Genomic DNA, 26,149 nt, shown 5'->3' with positions numbered 1-26,149 from the left:
ACAAACAGTACTCTTCATCAATCTGGCTCCAACTTTCTCTGATTGCTGTTGCCAGATCAGCTTTGCAGGTTGGAGCCTTGTCATGGACCATTTTCTTCAACTTACACCAAAGATTTTCAATTGGATTAAGATCCGGACTATTTGCAGGCCATGACATTGACCCTATTTTGCAAGGAATGTTTTCACAGTTTTTGCTCTATGGCAAGATGCATTATCATCTTGAAAAATGATTTCATCATCCCCAAACATCCTTTCAATTGATGGGATAAGAAAAGTGTCCAAAATATCAATGTAAACTTGTGCATTTATTAATGATGTAATGACAGCCATCTCCCTAGTGCCTTTACCTGACATGCAGCCCCATATCATCAATGACTGTGGAAATTTACATGTTCTCTTCAGGCAGTCATCTTTATAAATCTCATTGGAAAGGCACTAAAAAAAAAGTTCCAGCATCATCACCTTGCCCAATGCAGATTTGAGATTCATCACTGAATATGACTCTCATGCAGTCATCCACAGTCCACGATTGCTTTTCCTTAGCCCATTGTAACCTTGTTTTTGTCTGTTTAGGTGTTAATGATGGCTTTCATTTAGCTTTTCTGTATGTAAATCCCATTTCCTTTAGGTAGTTTCTTACAGTTCAGTCACAGACGTTGACTCCAGTTTCCTCCCATTCGTTCCTCATTTGTTTTGTTGTGCATTTTCGATTTTTGAGACATACTGATTTAAGTTTTCTGTCTTGACGCTTTGATGTCTTCCTTGGTCTTCCTTGGAGCCATGATTCATGTCAGTCCACTTGGTGCAACAGCTCTCCAAGGTGTGATCACTCCTTTTTAGATTCAGACTAACGAGCAGATCTGATTTGATGCAGGTGTTAGTTTTGGGGATGAAAATTTACAGGGTGATTCCATAATTTATTCCTCAGAATTGAGTGAGTCCATATTTTTTTTCCCTCTGCTTGGTCTAAAAAAGTAACCGTTACTGACTGCCACAATTTTTTTTCTTGATTTCTTATAGTGTTTCTTAAAGCCAGAAAGTTGCCATTTGAAATCACTTTAGTTTTGTGTCATGTCTGATCTGCTTTTTTTCTACAAAATTAAACAACTGAATGAACATCCTCCGAGGCCGGTGATTCCATAATTTTTGCCAGGGGTTGTATTTCAGACAACTAAACTCCAGCATGTATCAAAGCACTGCAGAAAATGCACAGAGTGTTTTCCTTGTGGGGTGGAGCCATGATGTATAAATAAACACGACACTGAGTCCTACTCCATCTGAACCTACGCCTTATAACCAGGCTCAGATAATAAACAAGGAATAGCTCCTACTCAGCAGGAAAGGCTCTGTGGGACTGGTGCGCTCCGTGATCCAGCCGCGGTCTCACGTGTCCAAACAGTCCAAATGTTCCCTCATCCAGCAGGGGGAGTGTTGTCTTAGACACAAGTGTCTGTAATCACCATAGCGAACTGATTCGGTACAGTGCTGCAAACAGTAATTTTACAAAACAACACACGGTGAAGATGACATGTCACCGAGCACGGCAAACGCCACGACGGACTTGTATGTGAAGCAGGTCAACCGGGGCGCACCATCCCAAATTAGAAAACATCATTGAGGTTTACACACCTGAAATATGGCAATAATAAACCCTCAATATGAGTCAGAGGCCTACTGAGAGAAAACACAAGCAGAGTGGAGACAGAAGGGGGTTCGTGCTGTTAATTTCTTCCAACCCATTAGGCCTACATCCTGAAGCGATGTTCATTTTCAGACTCTGCTCACCGACAGCAGAACCAGACACAACTGGATCACTGTCTGCCTTACTGTCTGCGTCTGTGCAAATGTATGCGACCTCGACCCCCTCGCGATTTCACACACACACACATCCCGCTCCCATTCATGCAAATAAATACACACTTCTCACAGATTTTTTTAGGGGAAACAAAAAAACACTGGATTAGTGCGGGACAATGGGCAAAAGCAGGTCACCACGGCAACAAGCGAGACGGGAGGGGAGCTGTCGTGATTTTGGTGCTGGGGGTGGGGGGGGTGACTCGTACAGCAGCAGCTGTTGCATTTGATTAGTTCATGCAGAAGAGTCTGAACTCTTTTCAAACACTCGAGCGTGTGCTGAGCTGAAATGTAACTGGATGTTAGGTTCAGGAGGGATACTTTGGTGCAGAACTATCATCACGCCATTTTTTTCCCTTTCCATGGTCACTTTTCTTCCACACTATCTCCACATTCCTCTTTTTCTCTGCCCTTCAACCCTTCTGAGGTCCCCCTCCCTCCTTCTCTATGGGGGGGATGTTCTTCCCTTTCAGCCCCCCCACCATCTCCCTCTTCTCATCCCCTCCTCTCACTGCTTTTTTCTTCCTCCCTCGCCCCGGCCACTCATCTGTCTCCACAGCATGTGTTTGCCTTTCACCAAATTTCATTCAAAACAGCCGAGCCGGACATAGTTCTAATGTAGAAGCCCCCCCGAAAAAAAAACTCCCTGCACACTAACGTACTGTCATAAAAGAGCAAAGCTGATCACAAACTATCAGACAACATAAATGTGGCGGAGCAGATGCAGTCACGCTGCGTGTTCTTCCTCTATTTTGGCTCTTTCAAGCCCCTTTTCCACATCTGCCCTTTTTCTTCTGAGTTCTCCTCTGAAATTAGGCTCCCTCCGCATTCTTGTTCCACCTCCATTCAAATGAAAAGGAGAACAAAAAACAAGGAGCTTTTTCTGTCAGTGTACAAATTGACAGCGAAAGCTGAAAGATTTCAAAGGTATGGCGCCAACAGATGAAAGTAATCTAGCACAGGTGCACATTTAGACAATTTAGAAGTCTGTGCTTTTCGGCAAGTGTGACGGCTACACATTCCTCAGTTACCTTCCCAAACTGGTCGAAGTATTGCTTCACATCTTCGATAGTGGTATTGACTGACAGTCCTCCAACAAAGATCTTCTTTGTCCTGGTCACCAGCTTGTAAGACAGGAGAAGAAGAAGAAGAAGAAGAAGAAAAAGGCAGGATTTGCCATTAATCACATTAGGCACGGGGTAGAAACCGCTGATAAAGAGGCGTGTTGGTGTTTGTCTCATCTCAGTCATTTGTGAAAGATCGTCTGAGCCTAATTCAATACAGTCTAAAGCCTGCGTGCATGTGTGTGCACATGAGTAATGTGTGTTTGCATTCATACATTTGTGTGTGCAACAGAATCTCAGCACGGAGTGGAGAGGTCAGGGTACAAGGTCATCCTGTTAGACTGGACAAGTGGATTGCTACCCCTCTTTGATCACGTGACTGACTCTAATCTCAGCAAACCAGTAATGAGTAATTAGAAGCGACGTGTGACACCATCCCTACTTCTCAGAGTGATTGACCCTTTCACAGAACTCTCACCTTCGGCTGAGCCCGCCGGGGAAACGCCACTTTTGGGTCAATCTGTATGGGAAAGAAAACAGGGTAAAAAGGGTGTTAAAACTGTTAAAATGTAGAGAGCACAACAAAACATTAAAGCACAGATGTTCCTCAGTCCTACTTTTTTTGGGACTGCAAGAAGTGCATGTTTTCCATTTCTCCTTGAACTGCACGCACCTGTGTTGAAGGGCTCAGTGAGAATTATAAAGAATCACTGCTGTAGTACGTATTATATGTACCATTATATTACATTATACAGTAATGTGCATAACTCTTAAGCACCCTGCTGTTTCTGTGTAACGTTTTTTGTGTGTGTTTATCTCTACTGGTATGTCAGTAAAAGATCAAATTTGAAATTTCCAAAAATCATTTTCAATAACTACAAAGAACTGTACAGAATTTATTGAAGAAAACAGTGTAATAAACTAACAGACCTTTTCAGTTTAAAATATTACGACTACTTCGTAGGTTTACAGCTCAATTCAGGATTCTATAAAAACAACAAACCAGATAAAAATCAGTGACTACTGAACTGATAAATAAGATGTTCCTGTAAAACTATGGGACAGTTCATCCAAAATAGTTCAAAGGCAAAAACAATCACATAAGCAATAATGTTTTGCACTCATTTCCATGAACTATTTACGAACTTGTTTTTTTTTTTTCAGCATTTTTACTTTGATTGTCTTGAAACATGCCTAAGGAATTTGTGGAGTACTGATTAGAATATTCAAATTATAGCACACTTTATCAGAATGATGTGCACAATTCTGTAAATGATTAAGGCCACCGTTGTACAATAATCATCACACTGTAAGAAATAGTAATATTCTCAGGAAAGATTTGTGCTGTTTTGAAAATAAACTTGAACCATCAAGAAAAAAAGTCTTATGACAAGAGTCAGAATTTTCTGATGTTTCAAAATTATAACTTTGTTATGAAGTTTTATAATACTAGCATGTTCTATAAAGGTTCTTTTTATCTTTATTTATGTCATCCAAATAAATTAATTGAGTCATTCATTCATGTTTATAATAGTTATAAATTCTCAATAATACATTTATGTAGTAGACAAACAGATGTCCTTGAGCAGTTTACACTGTTAAAATGGGAAAAATAAAATGTGCTTTTAATAAAGGTTTTGCAAACAAAAATAATTTAGATTGTGACTCATCTGTAAAACGGTGTGACAGAAGAGAGGGATGAGCTCTCTTTCTTTTTCTCTTTGTCGCTGACACAAATACTAGACATAAACCTCATTCAGATACAATTAATATATTAAAATATAGAATAATGAAGAAGACTGAGCTCATCCCTATCTCTTTCTCTTGCTCGCTCATCCTCTCTGGAATGAACGCACAAACCACTTATCATTCGAATAATATGATAATTACCATGACAACATACAGCCACGTTCAAGCTGTTGCACTGTGCACGTCCGGTGTGTGATCCACCTGTAAAGTGCGGGTGGTTCCTCACAAATTTACGAGTTTTTTTTCTTGAAGATTTATGACTTTACAATCTCACAGAATATCAGTTTTTTTCCTCATAACTATACAAGTTTAAACTGGGAAATTCTGAGTTTATAACCCTGCTATTTTGTTTAACCTTACAATGTCCCTACTACACCATAGTACATCTGCCTAAGATTGTTTTACATAATACAGAATAAAGTTTCAAATTACTTTATTTTGAAAATATTATAGCTTTGTTTTTGTATAACATTTTGACTGTTCTTAAAAACAGAATTATATATATATATATATATATATATATATATACACATACACACACACACACAACACACACACACACCTTTAAGTGTCAAAGATGCAGATAAATTTTCGGGCAACTGAGCTCCCAGAGGTTCTGTATCAGATATTAAAAGGTGTGTGCAACAACTGTGGATTGCAGAGGGTTAAACAGAAAATAATTTTCATTCTCAAACCGGTAGGTAGACCGCGACTCAAACAGAACACCTGCTATCTTAAAACACACTCTCCCTGCTTAAGTGTCTTTGAGCAAAAACACAGAACCTTGACCTCCTCCAGATGTTCAGTTCTGCTGCTGACACTCTGCTTGACCCGGGTTTGGAAGAACTGAATTTCCCTCTGATGATGGGTGAATTATTACACTCTTCCTGACCAGAATAAGTTGTAAAGCTGGTCTGAAACCATCTAAAGGCTTACGTGTCTAGAAATAGATAGTGTGCTAATCGGTGTATATGTATAGTACAGTCTTGTTTACGCAACCCTCCAGAAATTCAAACACACCAACCAAACCAACAGGAGCAGGGAACAAAATACACAGTGACACAGAATATGTACATTTTCTGAAATCTGTGAATTATTTTGTGTGTGTGGGGGGGGGGACACGAAAAGCATCTGAACCACAAACTCGGCAGAGTGGGCCAGCACAGAATCGAAAATGAGCATTTAATATTCTGAATACATTTGGGGTGGGTATAGGTATTTTTAAATCTCACAAATCCAGTCAAACTCCCATTTCCTACTTTTAGCCAGATTTTACTTTGTGGCGTCTCAGCTGTGGTCAAGGTTACAGATAAAAGTGGAAGCAAATGAGGTTTGAATGAGCCAACACTAAATATGCAAAGCCTGGTCTGGCATCTTAAATTTGTGAGGAATTTGATGTTATTCTCACTCAAAGCCACTGAGAGATGATTTTAGGTCACAGGACCTTGTGGTGTATTATGGTCTTAGAGTTCCATCTTTGTTCAAATAATTGGATACGTGTAGAAAAAATCCATTCTCTCACTCAACACCTATCGTATGTATTGAACTGATGGAAGCAGCCAAAGGCAGCCTTCCAGTAGCCAAATATAACGAGATATAATGTTAACAATGCGGAAAATACAAGGGAAGGCTTTTGCTCAATCGTCTGTCCTTTCATTTCTTTCTGGTGATAATTTATTGCGTCTGAGGAGAAAAATATTGTACGAGGACCTTTCAAGTAGCTCAGAATTAGCCTGATTTGAGAGCCTGGGACTGTGTAACTAAAAGATGCAGCTGCACCGTCCTTGGAAGGGATTGCAAAAGGACTTTGCACTTTCAAGTGGGACAAAGACGAGAAGAGTTGTGTCACCTCCAGCTGGTCTGGGCACAAAGACAAAGGTGACAAGGACACAAAATGCCACCAGCAGTATCACAGCAGACTGCTCTCATGAACAAAGACAACGCGGCATTCGTCAGAGAATCTGCTGTCAGCGCGTCACATTAAGCATTACAGATGTAAGATTTTGATATACTGTGCAATCCCCGGTACTATGAGTGTACATCCAAATATATCTAACCTTGCTTTTCATTTCATTTGACAGAAAACAGACACATGAGGGGAAGCTGCTAGAGCCAACAGCAAAGTACACTTCAGAGAGAAAAACTAAATTAGAAGTGCAGCCGTTTGAAAAACTGCTAGTCTCATTTTATGCAGTAAAGTGCACCTGGAATGCATCATTAATACAAAAAATACAGCTATTATCACTGCAGGTGTATTACCGCAAAAACACAAAAAGACAATAAAATGTTGCAATAAATCACAACACAGTAACAAAATTACACATCTCCAGGGAACACTGTTATAAGCACACATTGTATCACGCTAATTAGGGTGGGCAATAAGACCTAACATTAACATCACTGTATTTTTCACTTTTTGGACAGTGACAGTATTATATTAACGTATTACTTTTTTCCAAGTTATAGGAGTAGTAGCATGTCCTATATCTTTATCCAAATAAAAACTTTTTTAAATCATATATCAATTACTTAGAATATATCACTGTCAATTAGAAGACATAACAGAGCAACACTATGGAGATGTTTAGCATGAAACCTCAAACACGTAAAAATGTAAAACATCAGCAAAACTACTTTTGCACAATATGACCCCTTCCATAATTTTATTTGAGCAATGGTTTAAGGGCCCTGTCCCACTGGGGAGAGGATTAATTGCGCATGAATTGAGTACACAAATTGCGGGCGTTCATTGTCGCCCGCAACAAAAATGGCCAAAAATGACAAATGTCCCACTATGAATTACGGATATATTAATAATATATAGCGAATATATGATGAACAATCACGGTTATATAACGCATGTAGTGAGGAAACTGATCCGACACATTGAGATTATCACGGCAGTATTACGGGTGTATTATGAATGCATCACACACGTGTTGCGCGTGCACGGCATCTGCATTGCGGTCATAAAATAAGCGCACTCGGGCCGTTGGCATCACTATTCACACCAACAATACAGCCTCTGCAGCAAGTGCTGGACTTGGACAAGTTGATCACAGAGTTAATGTTCATGTTGTCATTCGAGGGTTAACTGTTCATGAGTTTGGGGAGCAGGAGGAGGGAAGCCACTCGGTGTGTGAGACGGTGTTTTGTTTTTGTTTTTTGAGAGTGTCACAGAAAACAGACTTCAGCGTGAGTTGTGGCTAAACAGCAACTCTTCCTTTTGTTGGTGTTAAATAAAAGTCCTGGATTGCAGCAGCTCCGTCTTTGTGGATCTACACAGCCGGACCGGCAGTGACTGGCAGGTATGTCGCTTTCTGCCACATATAGTACTTTGGGTTTACGTGACGTGTTTGTTATGCATTCACAGATTGTCCGCAAATCAGTTGCAAAGAAGATGTAATAAAAACGTTTTATTCGTGGCCAATTTGTATGCATTTGCTACAACATATTTTAGTTTGTGATGTGGACATGATGGGCACGCAATATATCTGTTTTACACACTGTCCCAGTCCGCTGCCAAGCCGCAAATCCCCGTCAGTTGCGGATATCAGCGGTTAACGGCAGATATACAACGCATTGAGTGAGTATGTATTGAGTATGTAAGGCAGACGTCATCCGCATCCAGATTTTTGAGCTACTCAAAAATCCTGGCTGCGGACATGCGTGCCTCTGCGGATGATCACAGGCGTGTTCAGATGACGGCTGACTCATACAGGTATGTTACATGGATATTGCGGATGTTTGGCGAATATGGGCCAATTTTGTGCGCAATCCATACACAAATCCTCCTAAACGCCAGTGGGACAGGGCCCTAACTTGGACTGGTTTTATGTTCAATTCTGCACAAAGGTCTGCTGGTTCACACAACAGAATCACAATTTATGACATTTACATGACTGTGAATTTGTCTTCATGTGAAAAAGACTTTATAGCCAGTTAGATCTCTCAGAACAGTATTTAACAGGTGCAGTGATGATCACAGCCTTGGTGCTGCTGTGTTAATCCAAGCTGCAGATTTGCCAAAATGATTGCTGATTTCCCAATTAATGGATACTTGGTGTTACTTTTGTTATTTTATCTGTTATTTTTCATTGGCAACATTAAAAAATATTTCGAGCTTGGCAGAGGTTCTCATTGGCCGTGCACATCCTGGTGTTGATTTTATTGTGCAATTCATATCATGGCACACTATCACACCGTTGGTAACTATAAAGCTGGAGTACCGGCAATCCTGAACACTAATTATTATTGCCTAACATTTCTGCATATTATGGTTGCCACAATGCAGTCCCTGGTATTCACTGTTCATGAAAACAGAAAAGAAACGGGTTATGTGCTTTGCAACCTGACGTTAGCTGAAAGGCAGCAGCCTGTCGTGTTCAGGTGGGGCCACCTGAGTTTAAACGATTTAACAAGAGCCAGACATTTGCTGCCCTGAGGCCATTGTGTGGCTCAGACATGAACCAAGAGCTGATAGTGACAGTGGTCAGAGTCCAATTTTCACATCTGTACACTACACAAGGTTGCAGCTATATAATAAATGTCACAGAAAATACAGTAACATCTCATTTAATAATAAAAAATGCTGTTACACTTATTTTATCATGTCAAGCCTGCAATAAATAAGTAAATAAATACATATGAATTTTATATTATCAAGACCTCTCAATATGCATCCTAAAATAGAGATTACCAATGAGAAGAGGTTAGACTACAACTAGTAAATTACAACTATAACCATGCCATGCTGTTAAAATTATTCCATTCCAGCTTCACAAGAGGACACATATATAATTTCTACATCTGGATGTAGTCAGAGGACGGCACAGCTATAACAGATGTAAACAAAGCATCTATCAGACTACTGGATTAGTTTGGAGGAAACCACATAAGCAAAAGTCAAACAAATTAGCCAGGTCACTGTGCAACACTCAGAAACAGCACTGTACTCCTTGAACACACAGGCTTAACAAAAGAGAAGTACCGTCACAGTATTATCAGAATGACAAACAAGTACCTACTCATGAATAATGTTAATTTCAACAAGGAACTTTTTAATCAATCTGGCACTGATCTTGATACCAGTCTGAAACCACTTTAAAATCCATTTGGACTCTCTATGACTCATTATGCGTAAGTGATCACCCATCCTTGTGTAAGGTAACATGAGTCGGTAACTACTAATCACTTCTCAACTTGATACCTATTGATTCTTATCTATAAGAGGAAACAATCTGTCACCACATAAAGGCAATACAGCCTCATAAAAATGGGCCAGAAGGGGTTGCCGTGGGGTTAAAAAATTAAGTCTGCAATGGAAGCATTAAACTTTATGAGGAAGGACTAGCTCTAAACTACAGTACTGTATGTTGGTCGGCCAACTCTGGTCAATACCAGAGCCTGACACTGAGTATTAGCATCAAGGCGGTGGCCAAGTGGCTAGTGCGCTTGGTTTCAGTGCGGAAGGTTCCCAGTTCAAACCCAACCCCTGCCACACGTCTCCATGTAATGTGGAGTCGTCTCAGGAAGGGCAGCATGTGTAAAACTTGTGCCAAAGCCAAGGTCACCTCAAGGAAACGGCCAAAGGGGCTTACGTATGGGATGAGTGCTTCCTTATCTTTTCATTTCCACCAAGAAAGTCATGCTTTTCCTAGCATTTGTTGTTTGAAATTTAAGTGTAATCGCCCCCCATCTCAAAAAACAAAACAAAAAAATAATAATAAATAAATAAATAAAATGAACTTGTTGAATGTACTTGGCTAGGCCCAGAATAGATACTTACTTTGTAGAGCAGCTCTAGATAGAAGATGGTTGGTTAAGGCTGCAATGCACTCAAAATATGTGATCCTAGTTGTCTATGGAGTTACTAAGAGTTGTAACTGGATATTTGTGAGTTTGGTCAGGCTACCATCCTGCTTGATGGCATCCTATCTCAGTATAATCTAAGTAGGCATAGACACAGCCAATGTTAGGATTTTAGTGGTTTAGCTGCAAAAACTAGACTAAACTACAACAGTAGTCACCTCACAATGGTCAACTTGTCCAGTAGTGTCTCAAACTGAAAAAAAAAAAAAAGTCAAATCAATATACAAACCACCCATCTATTTGGACTGTGTTATACATACACTTACACCTTTGCAAAAAACTATTAAACTTACATTTTCCCAAACTGCACAAATTCCATTTTATCAAACAATATGTTCATCAAGTCTTTATTATGTCTGCTTTATTTACATCTAAAGTTATGCAGAAATTATAGCTAATGGGTACAGTACAGTGACAATTAACAACTGTACTGCACTGTACTGAATTGTACTGCAATAGCATCTCCTATTATATATATATATATATATATATATATATATATATATATATAAAATATAAAATACAAAATACAAGCGAAGCGTCACACAGCGGGGGAGTCCCAAACAGGAACTGCCCAATTTTGAGTCCACAGTTAAACAGGAAATGTCAAATGCCAAACAGTTCCTGGATCCCATGAGCCAAGATCGCGTAGGATCTCGCTGGAATTCGGTGGCAAGCTGAGACTGAAACAGGACGTGCCAAATTTTGAGTCCACAGTGAAACAGGAAATGTCAAATGTTTAACACTTCCTGGCATGGGTAAAGCTGGACCAGAGGCCAAGGTTGCACTGGACTCCCCTGAAATTTGATTGGACACAGATGATTGACATGTCACAGCACTGCATGTCTGGTTGAAAAGAGCTGCATTTTGAAATCAGTGAGTCATACTGACTGCTAGGTCCTTCCTGTACAGTAGTTGGTGCTGTGTACCACAAAAAGTTCTAATCCACCTTAGTATAGAAGAAGAAAAATGTTTGACTCAGATTTAAAGTGAACACGTCATTTGAACCATGGACTCCAAATGACACCAAAGTTACATTATTATAGTTTCAACCATGCTCATGCTCCCCAGAACCATTTTACTGAAAAAAAAAGTGTGAAAGACCTAAATGACATGGTTAGATGGTGAAGACCTTCCAGGCATATGAGAGGCAAATAAAGAAAAGTGCTTAAAAAGGCGGGGGGTCTGGGGGGTGGGGTGGAGACCCCCCGAAGCTGAAAGATGTTAGCCATGCTATTGCTCTCCTGAAGCATTTGCTCAAAAAAAAGTCCAAAGGACCTAAATGACATAGTGAGATGCTGAAGAGCGTCTCGCTCATGTCTGCAACATATACAGATTACAACAGGAGATGCTATGAAAAACAAATACCATTATATCCCTACTGTCTATGACAACATACTAGAGTTAAAAGTATGCAATCAAAGAAGCCCTGAGTCTTTAATTAGGTACTGTTCATTTTAGGGCTGCAGCTATCAATTATTTTAGTAATCGAGTATTGTATCAATTTATTCTGGAGATTAATCGAGTAATCGGATAAAAAGTACTTTTGCGTTTTAAAACTACATCAATTGTCCAGGGCTCTCCCTAAGCAATGGCACAATGTCGCTGCGCCAGTGTGACATTTTTCCCCAACTTGTAAAATTTAACCATTTTTGAGTTTGTTTTTTTTTCTTTAAATGTTGGTGGATTGGGTCCCTGCATTAATTTTATTTTAATTCCTCTTTCTCTGCCATTCAGCAGATGCATTTCAGCTGGAGGTAGCCTCACAGTCAGTTTCTTTATTATTATTTTATTTAAGTTACAGTGTTTGTGAAGCATTGTGTGTTGCCCAAAAAAGCGAAAATTAAAAAGCAAAGCACTCAATACGGGTCTGAGCAAAACACAGAAGAATGAGCGGACTTTTGCTGAGAGGATCTTTCAGAAACTGTTTGTCAGTGTGGCCGGGGACGGAGCTGCGACTGGCCCGGTGTGAGCGGAGTGCTGAGAGCCCTTCACACCGGGTAGAGAGAGACAGCAGCTGGCCGCCGGGCGAGTCACTCCCCACGTAGAGCAGGCCGTGTGTTTTTTAAAAATATGCAAGTTACTCGACAGCCATTTTCAGATATCTCCAGAGATGTTCAATCGGATTCAGGTCTGGGCTCTGGCTGGACCACTCATGAACATTCACAAAGTTGTTCTGAAGCCACTCCTGTTGGGTTTTGGGTCCGTGTCATGTCCCTGTGTATAGTTTTGTCCCCCAGTGTGTCAGTCCGGTGTTTGTCGAGTGGGTGTTTCCCCTCAGTGTCCTGTGTGAGTGTCTATGCTTGTGAATTAGTGTGTGGGTGTGTCTGTTCTCCCCTGGATGTTGTTTGTGTGGTGCCGCCTGCCAGTTTATCCTTTGTCAGTACCTGTGGTCAATCTCCTCTTTTATGTGATCGGCCCTCTGTGTGTGTGGTCTTTATGTTCTTCACATCTCACTGTTTTGTGTTTTCGTGTTCATCAGTCTTAATTAAGGTTCAGTCGTTTTATCTTGTGTTCTGGCAACTTTTGTGTTTCACACTGATTTCTGTACTTGGGTTCCTGGATTTAGTTTTTGTTAAGGTTCAGTTCTTTCTGTAGTGTGATTATTGAATGCTTCTTTTCATGTTAGTTTGGCCTATGATTACACTTTTACTGTTTTTGAGTTCCACGTTGGTTTTAGTGTCTTGTACTTGGAATTATATTTTGGTTTTGTTACGTCTCTGGGTGTTTTACTATCTTGTTGTTTTTTCCACCTACCTCTTATGTGTCTGTTTTAGCTCATTTTCTCCTTTTGTTTGGTTCTTGACCTCTGACCCCATCATACACCTGTCCTCAATTTTGAGTCAGTACTTAAGTCGCTCCCGTTTGGTTCCTCACTGCCAGTCAATTATTTTCCTGTTCATTCATTCATGAACTGCAGCCGGTCTGCTCTGTGTCAGCCTGATCCCATCAGATCTCAGAAGCTAAGCAGAGCAGGATCTGTTTAGTACTTGGATGGGAGACCTCTTTGGAACAGGAGCGGCTGTGTGTGTTTCTCCAGGTAAAACTGGAGTTGCGTCAGGAAGGGCATCCGGCGTAAAACTTGTGCCAATTACCAATGCGGATCTGGCTGTATCCACTGTGGCGACCCCGAACAGAACCGGGAGCAGCCAAATGAACAACAACTTTCATTCTTGATCCACGTTCTGTCATCCTACACCAGTGTGGTCAGCATTTTGTAAGTGTTCTTCTGACTGTCGGGTCTGTTGAGGGATTTTGGATTTTCACATTGTTTGTTCATTTGTGCAGAACTCATCTGCACACATGACGGACGTCCACCCTCCCCCTTGTGTTTCTGCCCCCCCCCCACTCTGTGAAACTGGTTGAAGGCTCAGACGCCTTACAAATATAATGTCTGTCACAGTGGAATTTCCCCCATATAAAGTCTATCCCACCCAAATAAGTTATGCAATAAGAATTTTATCAATCAACCATACTAGAAACATGACATGACCACCTGTTATGTATACAAGAGCAGACATGTTTAGAAGTTTTTTTTTTTAACATTTATCTTTTTTTCCAACAAGAAAGAAAACACCAGCACATCATCATCACAAGCACAACTAAAGCAAAATCAAACATGTGCTACAACTCAAACATTCATCAACATCCAATCCCACCAATCACAGGCCCCATGAAACCATAATGAATAAAAAAAGAAGAAAAAAAAAAAACCACACATACACAACACACCCATGACAATCAGTTCAATCAGGTCCACACGTTTTCAATGATCCAAGATAATCAATACAAGGTAGCCACAGTTTTAGAAACCAATCAGCCCTTCCTCGGAATCAACTCATTTTTTTTTTCCAGTTAAAAAAAATGACATCTTTCATCCATAAAGAAATGGGTGGAGGACATGGAGCTTTCCAGAATAATATTCTGTGTCATGCTAGCAATGGAGTTAAAGGCAATTACATCTGCCTGTGACTTAGCAAAGGACACAGTGGGGACTCCAAAAATAGTGATCAGTGGACAAGGCTCCAGCCTGACTCCAAGAACATGAGAAACAACATCAAAATACAAAATCTAATATGGTTGAAGTTTGGGGAAAAGAAAAAATATCAGTTATATCTATCAGATGAGAAACAGGGATAAATTTTGGATAATTTGGACTTTGAAAAATGCAGCCTGTGTACTACTTTAAATTGAATGAGGGAAAGTCTTGCACAAGATGATAACACATGAGTTCTGTTTACATTCAGCCTTATCCCAGAAACCTTCCACAAACTCAAGACCCAAGTGTTGTTCCCAATTACAAATAACTTTATTGACTAGATGATTGTCCATTGAAAGAACAAGATTATATATCTGCAATATATGAGGCATAAGTTCAAAGAGGTCCCCCAAAGGATGTTTATGGGTCTGAGTGGGGAGCTCCGGAAAAATAGTCCATGCACAATGTCTAATTTGAAAAAATGAAATAAATGAGGGCAGGCCATATAAGGAAGACATATCAGTAAAATTAAGAACAGTATTATCCTTAAAAAGATCGTGGAAACATTTAATGCCCTTCTTACCCCATAGATGAAATGCAGTATCTAAGAAGGAAAGAGGAAATAGGTGATTATTACATGAAGGGCCAAGACCAGAAGCAGAAACACATTTGAAGTGAAGTTGAAATTGATACCATATTTTAAGAGAGCAAAGTACAACAGGATTATCTGTGTGTTGAGACAGGGACACAGGGAGAGATGAAAATAGTAAGGCAGGGAGAGAGGTAGACAAACCCGACTGAGTGTCTAACTGACACCAAGTTTTAGGAGGATCTTTTAATAAGTAAATGGAATTTAGGGCTGGTGGCCGGCGATCACCGTAGCATTTCTTCTGTTTTTCTTGTTGCTTAAAGCTGACAAGTTATACTATATTTGTTGTCTTACTGCTGCTTGATTCAGTTTTTTCTTTCTCTTTGAGGTGCGGCTCCATCCAGAAGTGCAAGTGGGTTACTTCTTCTGCAAGCCTCCCGTCCTGTACACCAGCATGGACTCCCAAAATTTCCTGTATATTTGTATTGTCAATAAGTGAAGTGCACCTCTCAGGACGTGCTGTGCATTATGGGTACACTAAATTTTTCGGCTACCAATTCACATTCAAAGATGGCAAAAAGAAGTGAGGAGTGCTATGATTTGGACCATTTCAACCACTGGAAAGTTGACGATCTAAAGTGTTTTTGTAAGCTCCACGGATTGCCTGTTACAACCAGGACTGCATATGGCAGTAGACAAAAACTGAAAGAAGAGCTGGCTGCCCTTGCGTATACTGCATCGGTACAGAAACTACAGCTGGTGCTGACAAAGGAGGAAGAGAGGGCTGCTGTCAAAAATGACTATACCAGTCCTTGTTGATAGTTGGAGACAAACAAATTTCTGACCCCTTGAAGGCAACTGATGGTTAGACGAAGTCCAGGGTCTGAAACCGTGGCCACCTTGCATGTTAGCCGATATTACAGAATATTTGCTAAAGAGGGATGAGAAATTGCTACTGGAAGTGATGGTCTAGTGCAGGGGTGGGCAACTTGTTCCAGAAAGGGCCAAGAGGGTGCAGGTTTTCTTTGCAGCCACTGATTCCACCAGGTGATTTCACTGATTAATATCACTTTGAGCAGATGGAATCAGTTAATCAGTGAAATCTCCTGGTGGAATCAGTGGCTGCAAAGAAAACCTGCACCCTCTTGGCCCTTTCTGGAACAAGTTGCCCACCCCTGGTCTAATGGTTAAGGCATTGGGCTTGAGACCAGAAGATCCTCGGTTCAAATCCCAACTTGACTAGAAATCACCAAGGGCCCTTGGGCAAGGTCTTTAATCCCCTATTGCTCCCAGTGTGTAGTGAGCGCCTTGTATGGCAGCACCCTCACATCGGGGTTAATGTGGGGCATTATTTGTAAAGCGCTTTGAGCGTCTGATGTAGATGGAAAAGCGCTATATAAATAATGTTGTGTGGGCCACTGAAGAGGAGGTACTGCTGGCCCACCACCACCAGATGGCGCCTTGCTTAGAGTGCGGGCTTCAAGCACGAGAGGGCACCGGAGCCACTGGGAGTGACAGCTGTCACTCATCCTCAGCACCAGCTGTCACTCATTCATCTCATCACCATCACCATAAAGGCTGGACTGCAACTCCACCTCCTTGCCGAGAAATCAGCTACCATTCAGGTAACTTTCTCTGCTGACTCAAAACATTGAGTATTAATCTGAACTTCTTTGCAGCCATTTTCCTGGTGTATCCTTATCTGTGGGATTGGCGTTTGGTGTGATCTGCGACGGCTTCGCCTCACACCCCAAACCAGATAAGTGGTGAAACAGGAGCTGCACGAGTGTGTGATTGGAGGTGGAGGTGCTCCCTCCTAACTAAACACTGACTGTGGGATTACTGAGTGTGCGAACTCACACTCATCAGGACTGTCTCTGTTTTCTGCCAGCAGTACCAGGTCTGACTGCTGAAGACAGCGGCCACCAGGGGCGCAGGGCTTGGCGGTTCCCGTGTTCTTCAGCTCCGTTGGTGGTGGAAGCTGTGTGGGGATCCGGCTCTTCTCTCGCCAGGCGTCTTCTATCATCGAGCCTGCCCACACGTCACCTGGTGTATGATTGACAGTCCACCATATTGTTATTGTCTGTACGTCGTTGTGCGATTCACAACATTAAATTGTTACTTTTGGCTTATCCATTGTCTGTTCATTAACGCCCCCTGTTGTGGGTCCGTGTCACGACACTTTCACAACAGGATTTCTCGGCCAGCGTCATGGATCCCGAGGGGCGTCAACCATCGCTTGAACAGCCAATGGAAGAGCGAGGTGCACAGGCGCCAGCAGGAGGCGTGTTAGGTGAGCTGCAGCACATCTTATCCGCCTTTACCGCTCGGTTGGACTTAGTTACCGAGCAGAGCAGTGTTCTCAATCGTAGGATGGAGGCTCTCACCGCCCAGGTGGAAGCGCGTGCTCAGGGCGCTGCTGCAGCACCTCCTCCTGCTGACCGTGTGCAAGAAACAGACATTCCGCTGGTCGTTCAACGAACCCCCCCACCGTCCCCTGAAGCATACATAAGCCCTCCGGAGCCGTACGGAGGCTGTGTGGAGACGTGCGCGGACTTCTTGATGCAGTGCTCGCTCGTCTTTTCACAGCGTCCCGTCATGTACGCAGCAGACGCCAGCCGGGTGGCTTATGTGATCAATTTGCTTCGAGGAGAGGCACGCGCCTGGGCTACGGCGCTTTGGGAGCAGAATTCACAGCTCCTAACAGTTTATACTGAGTTTGTGAGGGAGTTCCGACAGGTGTTCGACCACCCTCATAGAGGCGAGACCGCTTCAAGTGTGCTGCTGTCGATACGGCAGGGGTGTGGGAGCGCAGCGATGTATGCAGTCGACTTCCGCATCGCGTCAGCGCGAGCCGGCTGGAATGCTGTTGCGCTCCGCGCCGCCTTTGTAAACGGACTGTCTCTGGTCCTTAAGGAGCACCTGGTGGCGAAGGACAAGCCGCGGGATTTAGATGGGCTTATCGACCTGGTTATACGGTTAGACAACCGATTAACGGAACACCGATGGCAGCGAGACGAGGGGCGTGGTCAGGTACAAGCCGTCCCTCTTCCTCCCGGGTCTGAAAGGAAGCCGACTTCCCCACGCTCCACTGCCAGGGCTCTCCACGTGACAACAGCTCCCCCTGCTGACGTTGCTATGGAAACAAGCAGGGCCAAAAAACGATCAGATCAGAGACAAAGGAGGCTGATCTGTGGAGAGTGTGTTCTCTGCAGCTCTACCGAGCACACACAGAGAGAATGCCCCAAACGGTCAAAACAGCAGCACTCGTCCTTAGAGACTGGGCTAAAGGTGGGTCACAACACCCACATGGGGAAACCCCGACGATCTGCACGAATCCCAGTCACGATCCTGAGTGGGGATCTAACCCTTCACGCCCCAGCACTGGTGGACACGGGGTCGGAGGGGAATCTGCTGGATAGCAGATGGGCAAAGGAGGTTGGGCTCCCTCTAGTGGCCTTACCGTCACCATTGTCGGTCCGGGCGCTAGATGGCACCCTTCTTCCACTAATCACACACCAGACACAGCCAGTGACGTTGGTGGTGTCTGGGAATCACAGGGAGGAGATTGTGTTTTATGTAACACCTTCTACCTCCCGAGTGATTTTGGGTTTTCCATGGGTGTTAAAACACAATCCCCGGATTGATTGGCCGTCTGGGGTTGTGGTTCAGTGGAGCGAGACCTGCCACCGGGAGTGTTTAGGATCCTCTGTTCCACCCGGTGTGACAGCTAAGGAGGAGGTTTTAGTCCCCCCCAATCTGGCGGCGGTGCCGGCCGAGTACCACGACCTTGCTGACGTCTTCAGCAAGGATCTGGCACTCACGCTGCCCCCGCACCGTCCGTACGATTGTGCCATTGATTTGATACCGGGCGCTGAGTACCCGTCCAGCAGGCTGTACAACCTCTCACGTTCGGAATGCGAATCAATGGAGACCTACATCCGGGACTCGTTAGCTGCCGGGTTGATCCGGAACTCCACCTCCCCGATGGGTGCTGGTTTCTTTTTTGTGGGCAAGAAGGACGGCGAACTCCGTCCATGCATTGATTACAGAGGGCTGAACGAGATCACGGTTCGCAACCCATACCCGTTACCTCTGTTGGATTCAGTGTTCACGCCCCTGCATGGAGCCCAAATTTTCACGAAATTGGATCTTAGGAATGCTTATCACCTGGTTCGGATCCGGGAGGGAGACGAGTGGAAGACGGCATTTAACACCCCGTTAGGTCACTTTGAGTACCTGGTCATGCCGTTCGGCCTCACCAATGCGCCCGCGACGTTCCAAGCATTGGTTAATGACGTCTTGCGGGACTTCCTGCATCGGTTTGTCTTCGTATATCTAGACGATATACTCATCTTTTTTCCGGATCCTGAGACCCATGTCAAGCATGTACGTCAGGTCCTACAGCAGTTGTTGTAGAACCGGCTGTTTGTAAAGGGCGAGAAGTGTGAGTTCCACCGCACTTCTTTGTCCTTCTTGGGGTTCATAATCTCCTCCAACTCCGTCGCCCCTGATCCGGCCAAGGTTGCGGCGGTGAGAGATTGGCCCCAACCAACGAACCGTAGGAATCTACAACAGTTCCTCGGTTTTGCAAATTTCTACCGGAGGTTCATCAAGGGCTACACTCAGGTAGTTAGCCCCCTGACAGCCCTGACCTCCACAAAAGTCCCCTTCACCTGGTCGGATCGGTGCGAAGCCGCGTTTAGGGAGTTGAAACGCCGGTTCTCGACTGCATCGGTTCTGGTGCAGCTCGATCCCAAGCGCCAGTTTGTTGTTGAAGTGGATGCCTCTGACTCAGGGATAGGAGCCATGCTGTCCCAGAGCGGGGAGTCCGACAAGGTTCTCCATCCATGTGCCTACTTTTCCCGCAGGTTGACCCTAGCTGAACGGAACTATGACGTCAGCAATAGGGAACTTCTTGCGGTGAAGGAGGCTCTTGAAGAGTGGAGACACCTGTTGGAGGGAGCATCGGTACCATTTACAGTTTTCATGGACCATCGGAACCTGGAGTACATCCGGACCGCGAAGCGTCTGAACCCCAGGCAAGCCCGCTGGTCGCTGTTCTTCGGGCGTTTTGACTTCCGGATCACCTACCGCCCCGGGACAAAGAACCAACGATCTGATGCCCTGTCCCGGGTGCATGAAGAGGAGGTCAAGACCGAGCTGTCAGACCCCCCTGAAACCATCATCCCCGAGTCCACTGTCGTGGCCACCCTTACCTGGGACGTGGAGAAGACCGTCCGGGAGACCCTGACACGGAGCCCAGACCCGGGGACAGGTCCGAAGGACAAACTGTACGTCCCACCAGAGGCCAGGGCTGCGGTCCTTGACTTCTGTCACGGTTCCAAGCTCTCCTGTCACCCAGGGGTGCGAAGGACCGTGGCAGTGGTCCGGCAGCGCTTCTGGTGGGTGTCTATGGAAGCCGACGTCCGGGAGTATGTCCAGGCCTGCACCACCTGTGCCAGGGGCAAAGCCAACCATCACAAGGCCCAAGGCCTCCTCCAGCCTCTGCCTGTGCCTCGTCGCCCCTGGTCTCATATCGGCCCGTCCCAGGGCAACACCACCATCTTAACGATAGTGGACCGGTTCTCCAAGGCGGCCCACTTCGTGGCCCTCCCGAAGCTCCCGACGGCCCAGGAGACTGCAGACCTCCTGGTCCACCACGTAGTGCGTCTGCATGGGATTCCAGCAGACATTGTCCCAGATCGTGGTCCTCAGTTCTCCTCCCAGGTCTGGAGGAGTTTCTGCAGGGAACTGGGGGCCACCGTTAGTCTCTCGTCTGGGTACCACCCCCAGACGAACGGGCAGGCAGAGCGGACGAACCAGGAACTGGAGCAGGCCCTCCGCTGCGTGACCTCCGCGCACCCGACGGCCTGGAGTGACCATCTGGCCTGGATCGAGTATGCTCATAATAGCCAAGTTTCATCTGCCACCGGCCTCTCCCCGTTTGAGGTGTGTTGGGGTACCAGCCCCCATTGTTTCCGCTAGTGGAAGGAGAGGTCGGGGTGCCCTCGGTCCAGGCCCATCTGAGGAAGTGCCGTCGGGTGTGGCGTACCGCCCGCTCTGCCCTGCTCAGAGCCCGGACGAGGGCTAAGGCCCATGCAGACCGCCGGCGTTCCCCGGCACCTGCATACCAGCCCGGGCAGGCGGTTTGGTTATCCACAAAGGACATACCTCTGCAAACGGAATCCCAGAAGCTGAAGGACAATCAATCAATCAATCAATCAATTTTTTTTTTATATAGCGCCAAATCACAACAAACAGTTGCCCCAAGGCGCTTTATATTGTAAGGCAAGGCCATACAATAATGATGTAAAACCCCAACGGTCAAAACGACCCCCTGTGAGCAAGCACTTGGCTACAGTGGGAAGGAAAAACTCCCTTTTAACAGGAAGAAACCTCCAGCAGAACCAGGCTCAGGGAGGGGCAGTCTTCTGCTGGGACTGGTTGGGGCTGAGGGAGAGAACCAGGAAAAAGACATGCTGTGGAGGGGAGCAGAGATCGATCACTAATGATTAAATGCAGAGTGGTGCATACAGAGCAAAAAGAGAAAGAAACAGTGCATCATGGGAACCCCCCAGCAGTCTACGTCTATAGCAGCATAACTAAGGGATGGTTCAGGGTCATCTGATCCAGCCCTAACTATAAGCTTTAGCAAAAAGGAAAGTTTTAAGCCTAATCTTAAAAGTAGAGAGGGTGTCAGTCTCCCTGATCTGAATTGGGAGCTGGTTCCACAGGAGAGGAGCCTGAAAGCTGAAGGCTCTGCCTCCCATTCTACTCTTACAAACCCTAGGAACTACAAGTAAGCCTGCAGTCTGAGAGCGAAGCGCTCTATTGAAGTGATATGGTACTACGAGGTCCCTAAGATAAGATGGGACCTGATTATTCAAAACCTTATAAGTAAGAAGAAGAATTTTAAATTCTATTCTAGAATTAACAGGAAGCCAATGAAGAGAGGCCAATATGGGTGAGATATGCTCTCTCCTTCTAGTCCCCGTCAGCACTCTAGCTGCAGCATTTTGAATTAACTGAAGGCTTTTTAGGGAACTTTTAGGACAACCTGATAATAATGAATTACAATAGTCCAGCCTAGAGGAAATAAATGCATGAATTAGTTTTTCAGCATCACTCTGAGACAAGACCTTTCTGATTTTAGAGATATTGCGTAAATGCAAAAAAGCAGTCCTACATATTTGTTTAATATGCGCTTTGAATGACATATCCTGATCAAAAATGACTCCAAGATTTCTCACAGTATTACTAGAGGTCAGGGTAATGCCATCCAGAGTAAGGATCTGGTTAGACACCATGTTTCTAAGATTTGTGGGGCCAAGTACAATAACTTCAGTTTTATCTGAGTTTAAAAGCAGGAAATTAGAGGTCATCCATGTCTTTATGTCTGTAAGACAATCCTGCAGTTTAGCTAATTGGTGTGTGTCGTCTGGCTTCATGGATAGATAAAGCTGGGTATCATCTGCGTAACAATGAAAATTTAAGCAATACCGTCTAATAATACCTTCACCATCGTGAAGGTCCTCAGTCAAGCCGCAGTGAAGCTGAAGCTGCCAGCTTCACTGCGGATACATCCGGTATTCCATGTCTCCAGACTCAAACCCTGCCACACCTCTCCCCTCTGTGCCCCCGGACCGGCGCCGCTGCCTGCCCGGATCATCGACGGGGAGCCGGCTTGGACTGTGCACCGACTCCTGGACGTTCGTCGAAAGGGCCGGGGGTTCCAGTATTTGGTGGACTGGGAAGGATATGGACCCGAAGAACGCTCCTGGGTGAAGAGGAGCTTCATCCTGGACCCGGCCCTCCTGGCCGAATTCTACGCCCGGCACCCGGACAAGCCTGGTTGGGCGCCAGGAGGCGCCCGTTGAGGGGGGGGTCCTGTTGTGTGGGCCGCTGAAGAGGAGGTACTGCTGGCCCACCACCACCAGATGGCGCCCTGCTTGGAGTGCGGGCTTCAAGCACGAGAGGGCGCCGGAGCCACTGGGAGTGACAGCTGTCACTCATTCATCTCATCACCATCACCATAAAGGCCGGACTGCAACTCCACCTCCTTGCCGAGAAATCAGCTACCATTCAGGTAACTTTCTCTGCTGACTCAAAACATTGAGTATTAATCTGAACTTCTTTGCAGCCGTTTTCCTGGTGTGTCCTTATCTGTGGGATTGGCGTTTGGTGTGATCTGCGACGGCTTCGCCTCACACCCCAAACCAGATAAGTGGTGAAACAGGAGCTGCACGAGTGTGTGATTGGAGGTGGAGGTGCTCCCTCCTAACTAAACACTGACTGTGGGATTACTGAGTGTGCGAACTCACACTCATCAGGACTGTCTCTGTTTTCTGCCAGCAGTACCGGGTTTGACTGCTGAAGACAGCGGCCACCTGGGGCGCAGGGCTTGGCGGTTCCGGTGTTCTTCAGCTCCGTTGGTGGTGGAAGCTGTGTGGGGATCCGGCTCTTCTCTCGCCAGGCGTCTTCTATCGTCGAGCCTGCCCACACGTCACCTGGTGTATGATTGACAGTCCACCATATTGTTATTGTCTGTACGTCGTTGTGCGATTCACAACATTAAATTGTTACTTTTGGCTTATCCATTGTCCGTTCATTAACGCCCCCTGTTGTGGGTCCGTGTCACGACACTTTCACAACAAATGTAGTCCATTTACCATTTACTCCACCGGCTTCGTAATGACTACAAGGAAGGAGGGTCTCACATATAACCTCTTTGGTGTCACACTTGTTTTGATAAGTTGACAGACTACAATGATATGTGCATGCATGGAGTTTGTTTATAGAACATGTCAATCTTACAATACTATTATGTGCCATGTCATTCATGGCGCGACATTACAGTCATAAGTCGATGCACGAAAATAAGCGCAATCAACCACATTATAATTCAGCACGGTTTCAGGATATTGACAAAATAAATGTGTACAAGAAACTTACAATTTTAGCCCATCTTTTACCTCAGTCTGGATCTTTCTTTTCTGTGGGGAAATTGTGTAGAATGAATGGAGGTTTACAACCACATTTCTTCTTCTTTCCGTCTTTGGGTGGACTTGGTGAAGCCTTGCAATCGTGTGTTTTCAGCCACCTTTCAAGCCTATAAATTCCATTCCAGCATTTGAAAACAGCACAATGCACACCTGTCATTATTGTATGCGTCGCTTAAGGCTTAAAGCCTTTGAAACAGTCCCTGTAAGCCTTAACTTTCACAGTCCGCTAACGCTACCGTATACAAAATTCAGTGGCAGCGGTGTTTTGACCCCATTTGACCCATGCATGCGCAGATGCGTTGCGCACTTCGCTTATTGTGTCTGTAGCACGGCCAAAGCAGAGGGTCACCCCTTCGAATATGGTCTGCTTGAGGTTTCTTCCTCAATTCATCAGAGGGCGTTTTTCCTTGCTGCTGTCACCTGTTTGCTTGCTCTAGGGGTTGAATGCTAGCTGCCCAGTAATAAAACATCAAATTAGGTAAAGACAGACAGTCACTGAGCTGACATTTCTGTAATAATGGTATACGGAGTTTTACCTTCCCTTATAAATTAGGAAATCATTTGATCGATAGATTTACAATAGGTTTTGGGTAAGAGCAGAGGAATACACTGAAAAAATTAGAAAAACGTGGGTAAAACATTCATTTTCATTATATTAATCCTAACTGGCCTTATATTGGATAATAAAGGAGTAACATTTGCAGCCTGCAGAGCCTGAGGTGAACCAGTTACATTCACTTCCAAGATCAGTTTGTCTGAGATGCTGTGCAGGTACATTTATAGGCTAACATTCACGTTTTTGTATGTTAAGCATATATCCAGAAAAAGAGCCAAAATTTTAGACTACTGCCATAATAGATATTAGGACTAGTTGGATTTGTGACATATAAAAGTAAATCATCTGCATACAGAGCAACCCTATGTTCTGTACTCTCACAAGTCACACCCTGGAACAAAAAAAAAGGTTCTGAGATTTGATAGTGGCTCTATTGTGAAAGCAAAGAGTAAAGGAGAGACAACCTTGATGTGTAACACGTGACAGAGTAAAATAGTCAGATTTTACATTATTAGTACAGACAGAAGCTCGGGGGGGGAAGTATACAAGAGACAAATCCAAGAAATAAATTACCAGGCTGGGTGGACCGAGACATCTGGACACAAATATAGGACTCAACAAAGCAGCTCTGGTTTTTAAGATTGTTTAATGTATGATTAAGCAGGGTCCAGTACACAAAAAGGCAGTCCAAAAACAGCAAACAAACCAGGTACATCAGGCGATAAGGCGTGGTAGAAAAAACAGGCAGGGGGTCAAAAAAACACAACATGGCAACCAGGACTAGGAAAACACAAAAACAGAGCTGGAAGCGAAGGTATGAAGCACAACAATGTGACGAGGGACTAGTGCAACCAGTGAAGCTTATATATACCCTGGAGATGAGCTACAGATTAGAAACAGGTGTGTGGAAAGCTCCAGAATAGGGTTTGGCCCAAACAGTGTGTACCGCCCACCACCAAGCACATAGAGAGACAGACAAGAGAGATAGGAAAAGACAAAGACCAAGCAGGAAAAACCTGGCAAGAGAAATCACACACAGACCAAACAATCAAACCTAAACTAAGCAGGAACAAACAGAAAAAACATGACACAAAAAGTCCAGATCATGACATAAATCTATCACCAAAGCCAATTTCTTCAGGATTCTGAAAAGGTGCTCCCATTCCACTCTATCAAATGCTTTTTCGGCATCCAATGAAATTACCACTTCAGGCAGATTACTATGGTGTTTGGAGTTAATATATTGAAAATGGTACGCATATTAAAAAAGGAATGCCTTCCTTTAATAAAACCAGTCTGTTCATTTGAGGTAATTGAAGGGAGCATTCTGTCGATACAGGACACTAACAGTTTGGCCAAAATTTTCACATCTACATTAAGGAGGCTAATAGGTCTATAAGAAGCACAGGAATTCGAATCTTGTCCTTCCTTGAACAGTAATGAAATGGAGGCCTGTGTCAGTGTTGTGGGGAGACAACCCTG

The 26,149-nt window shown here is 44.3% G+C and overlaps 1 protein-coding gene and 2 long non-coding RNA genes across 4 annotated transcripts in view; 1 reads left to right on the top strand and 2 right to left on the bottom strand.

Moving 5' to 3' along the window:
- Nucleotides 1-26,149, bottom strand: part of LOC117507250 (RNA-binding protein Musashi homolog 1-like) — a 78,060-nt gene that overhangs the window by 35,262 nt on the left and 16,649 nt on the right. For both annotated transcript variants that reach the window (XM_034167083.1, XM_034167082.1), the window contains exons 5-6: nucleotides 3,397-3,438; nucleotides 2,886-2,978 (exon numbers count right to left, since the gene is read on the bottom strand). In XM_034167083.1, coding sequence (XP_034022974.1) covers nucleotides 2,886-2,978; nucleotides 3,397-3,438 — 135 coding nt within the window. The remainder of the gene's footprint in view (nucleotides 1-2,885; nucleotides 2,979-3,396; nucleotides 3,439-26,149) is intronic.
- Nucleotides 5,522-25,794, bottom strand: LOC117507251. Its single transcript, XR_004559655.1, has 3 exons — nucleotides 25,778-25,794; nucleotides 10,970-10,973; nucleotides 5,522-6,419 (listed from the first exon to the last, which is right to left on the bottom strand). It is a non-coding gene; the product is annotated as an uncharacterized LOC117507251 (long non-coding RNA).
- Nucleotides 5,633-21,069, top strand: LOC117507252. Its single transcript, XR_004559656.1, has 3 exons — nucleotides 5,633-5,767; nucleotides 12,853-12,867; nucleotides 21,059-21,069. It is a non-coding gene; the product is annotated as an uncharacterized LOC117507252 (long non-coding RNA).

This window comes from Thalassophryne amazonica, chromosome 3 (assembly GCF_902500255.1).
Source record: "Thalassophryne amazonica chromosome 3, fThaAma1.1, whole genome shotgun sequence".
Taxonomy (NCBI): Eukaryota; Metazoa; Chordata; class Actinopteri; order Batrachoidiformes; family Batrachoididae; genus Thalassophryne; species Thalassophryne amazonica.
The sequence above is the reverse complement of the archived record's forward strand: the minus strand, read 5'-3'. Positions and strand labels throughout refer to the sequence as shown.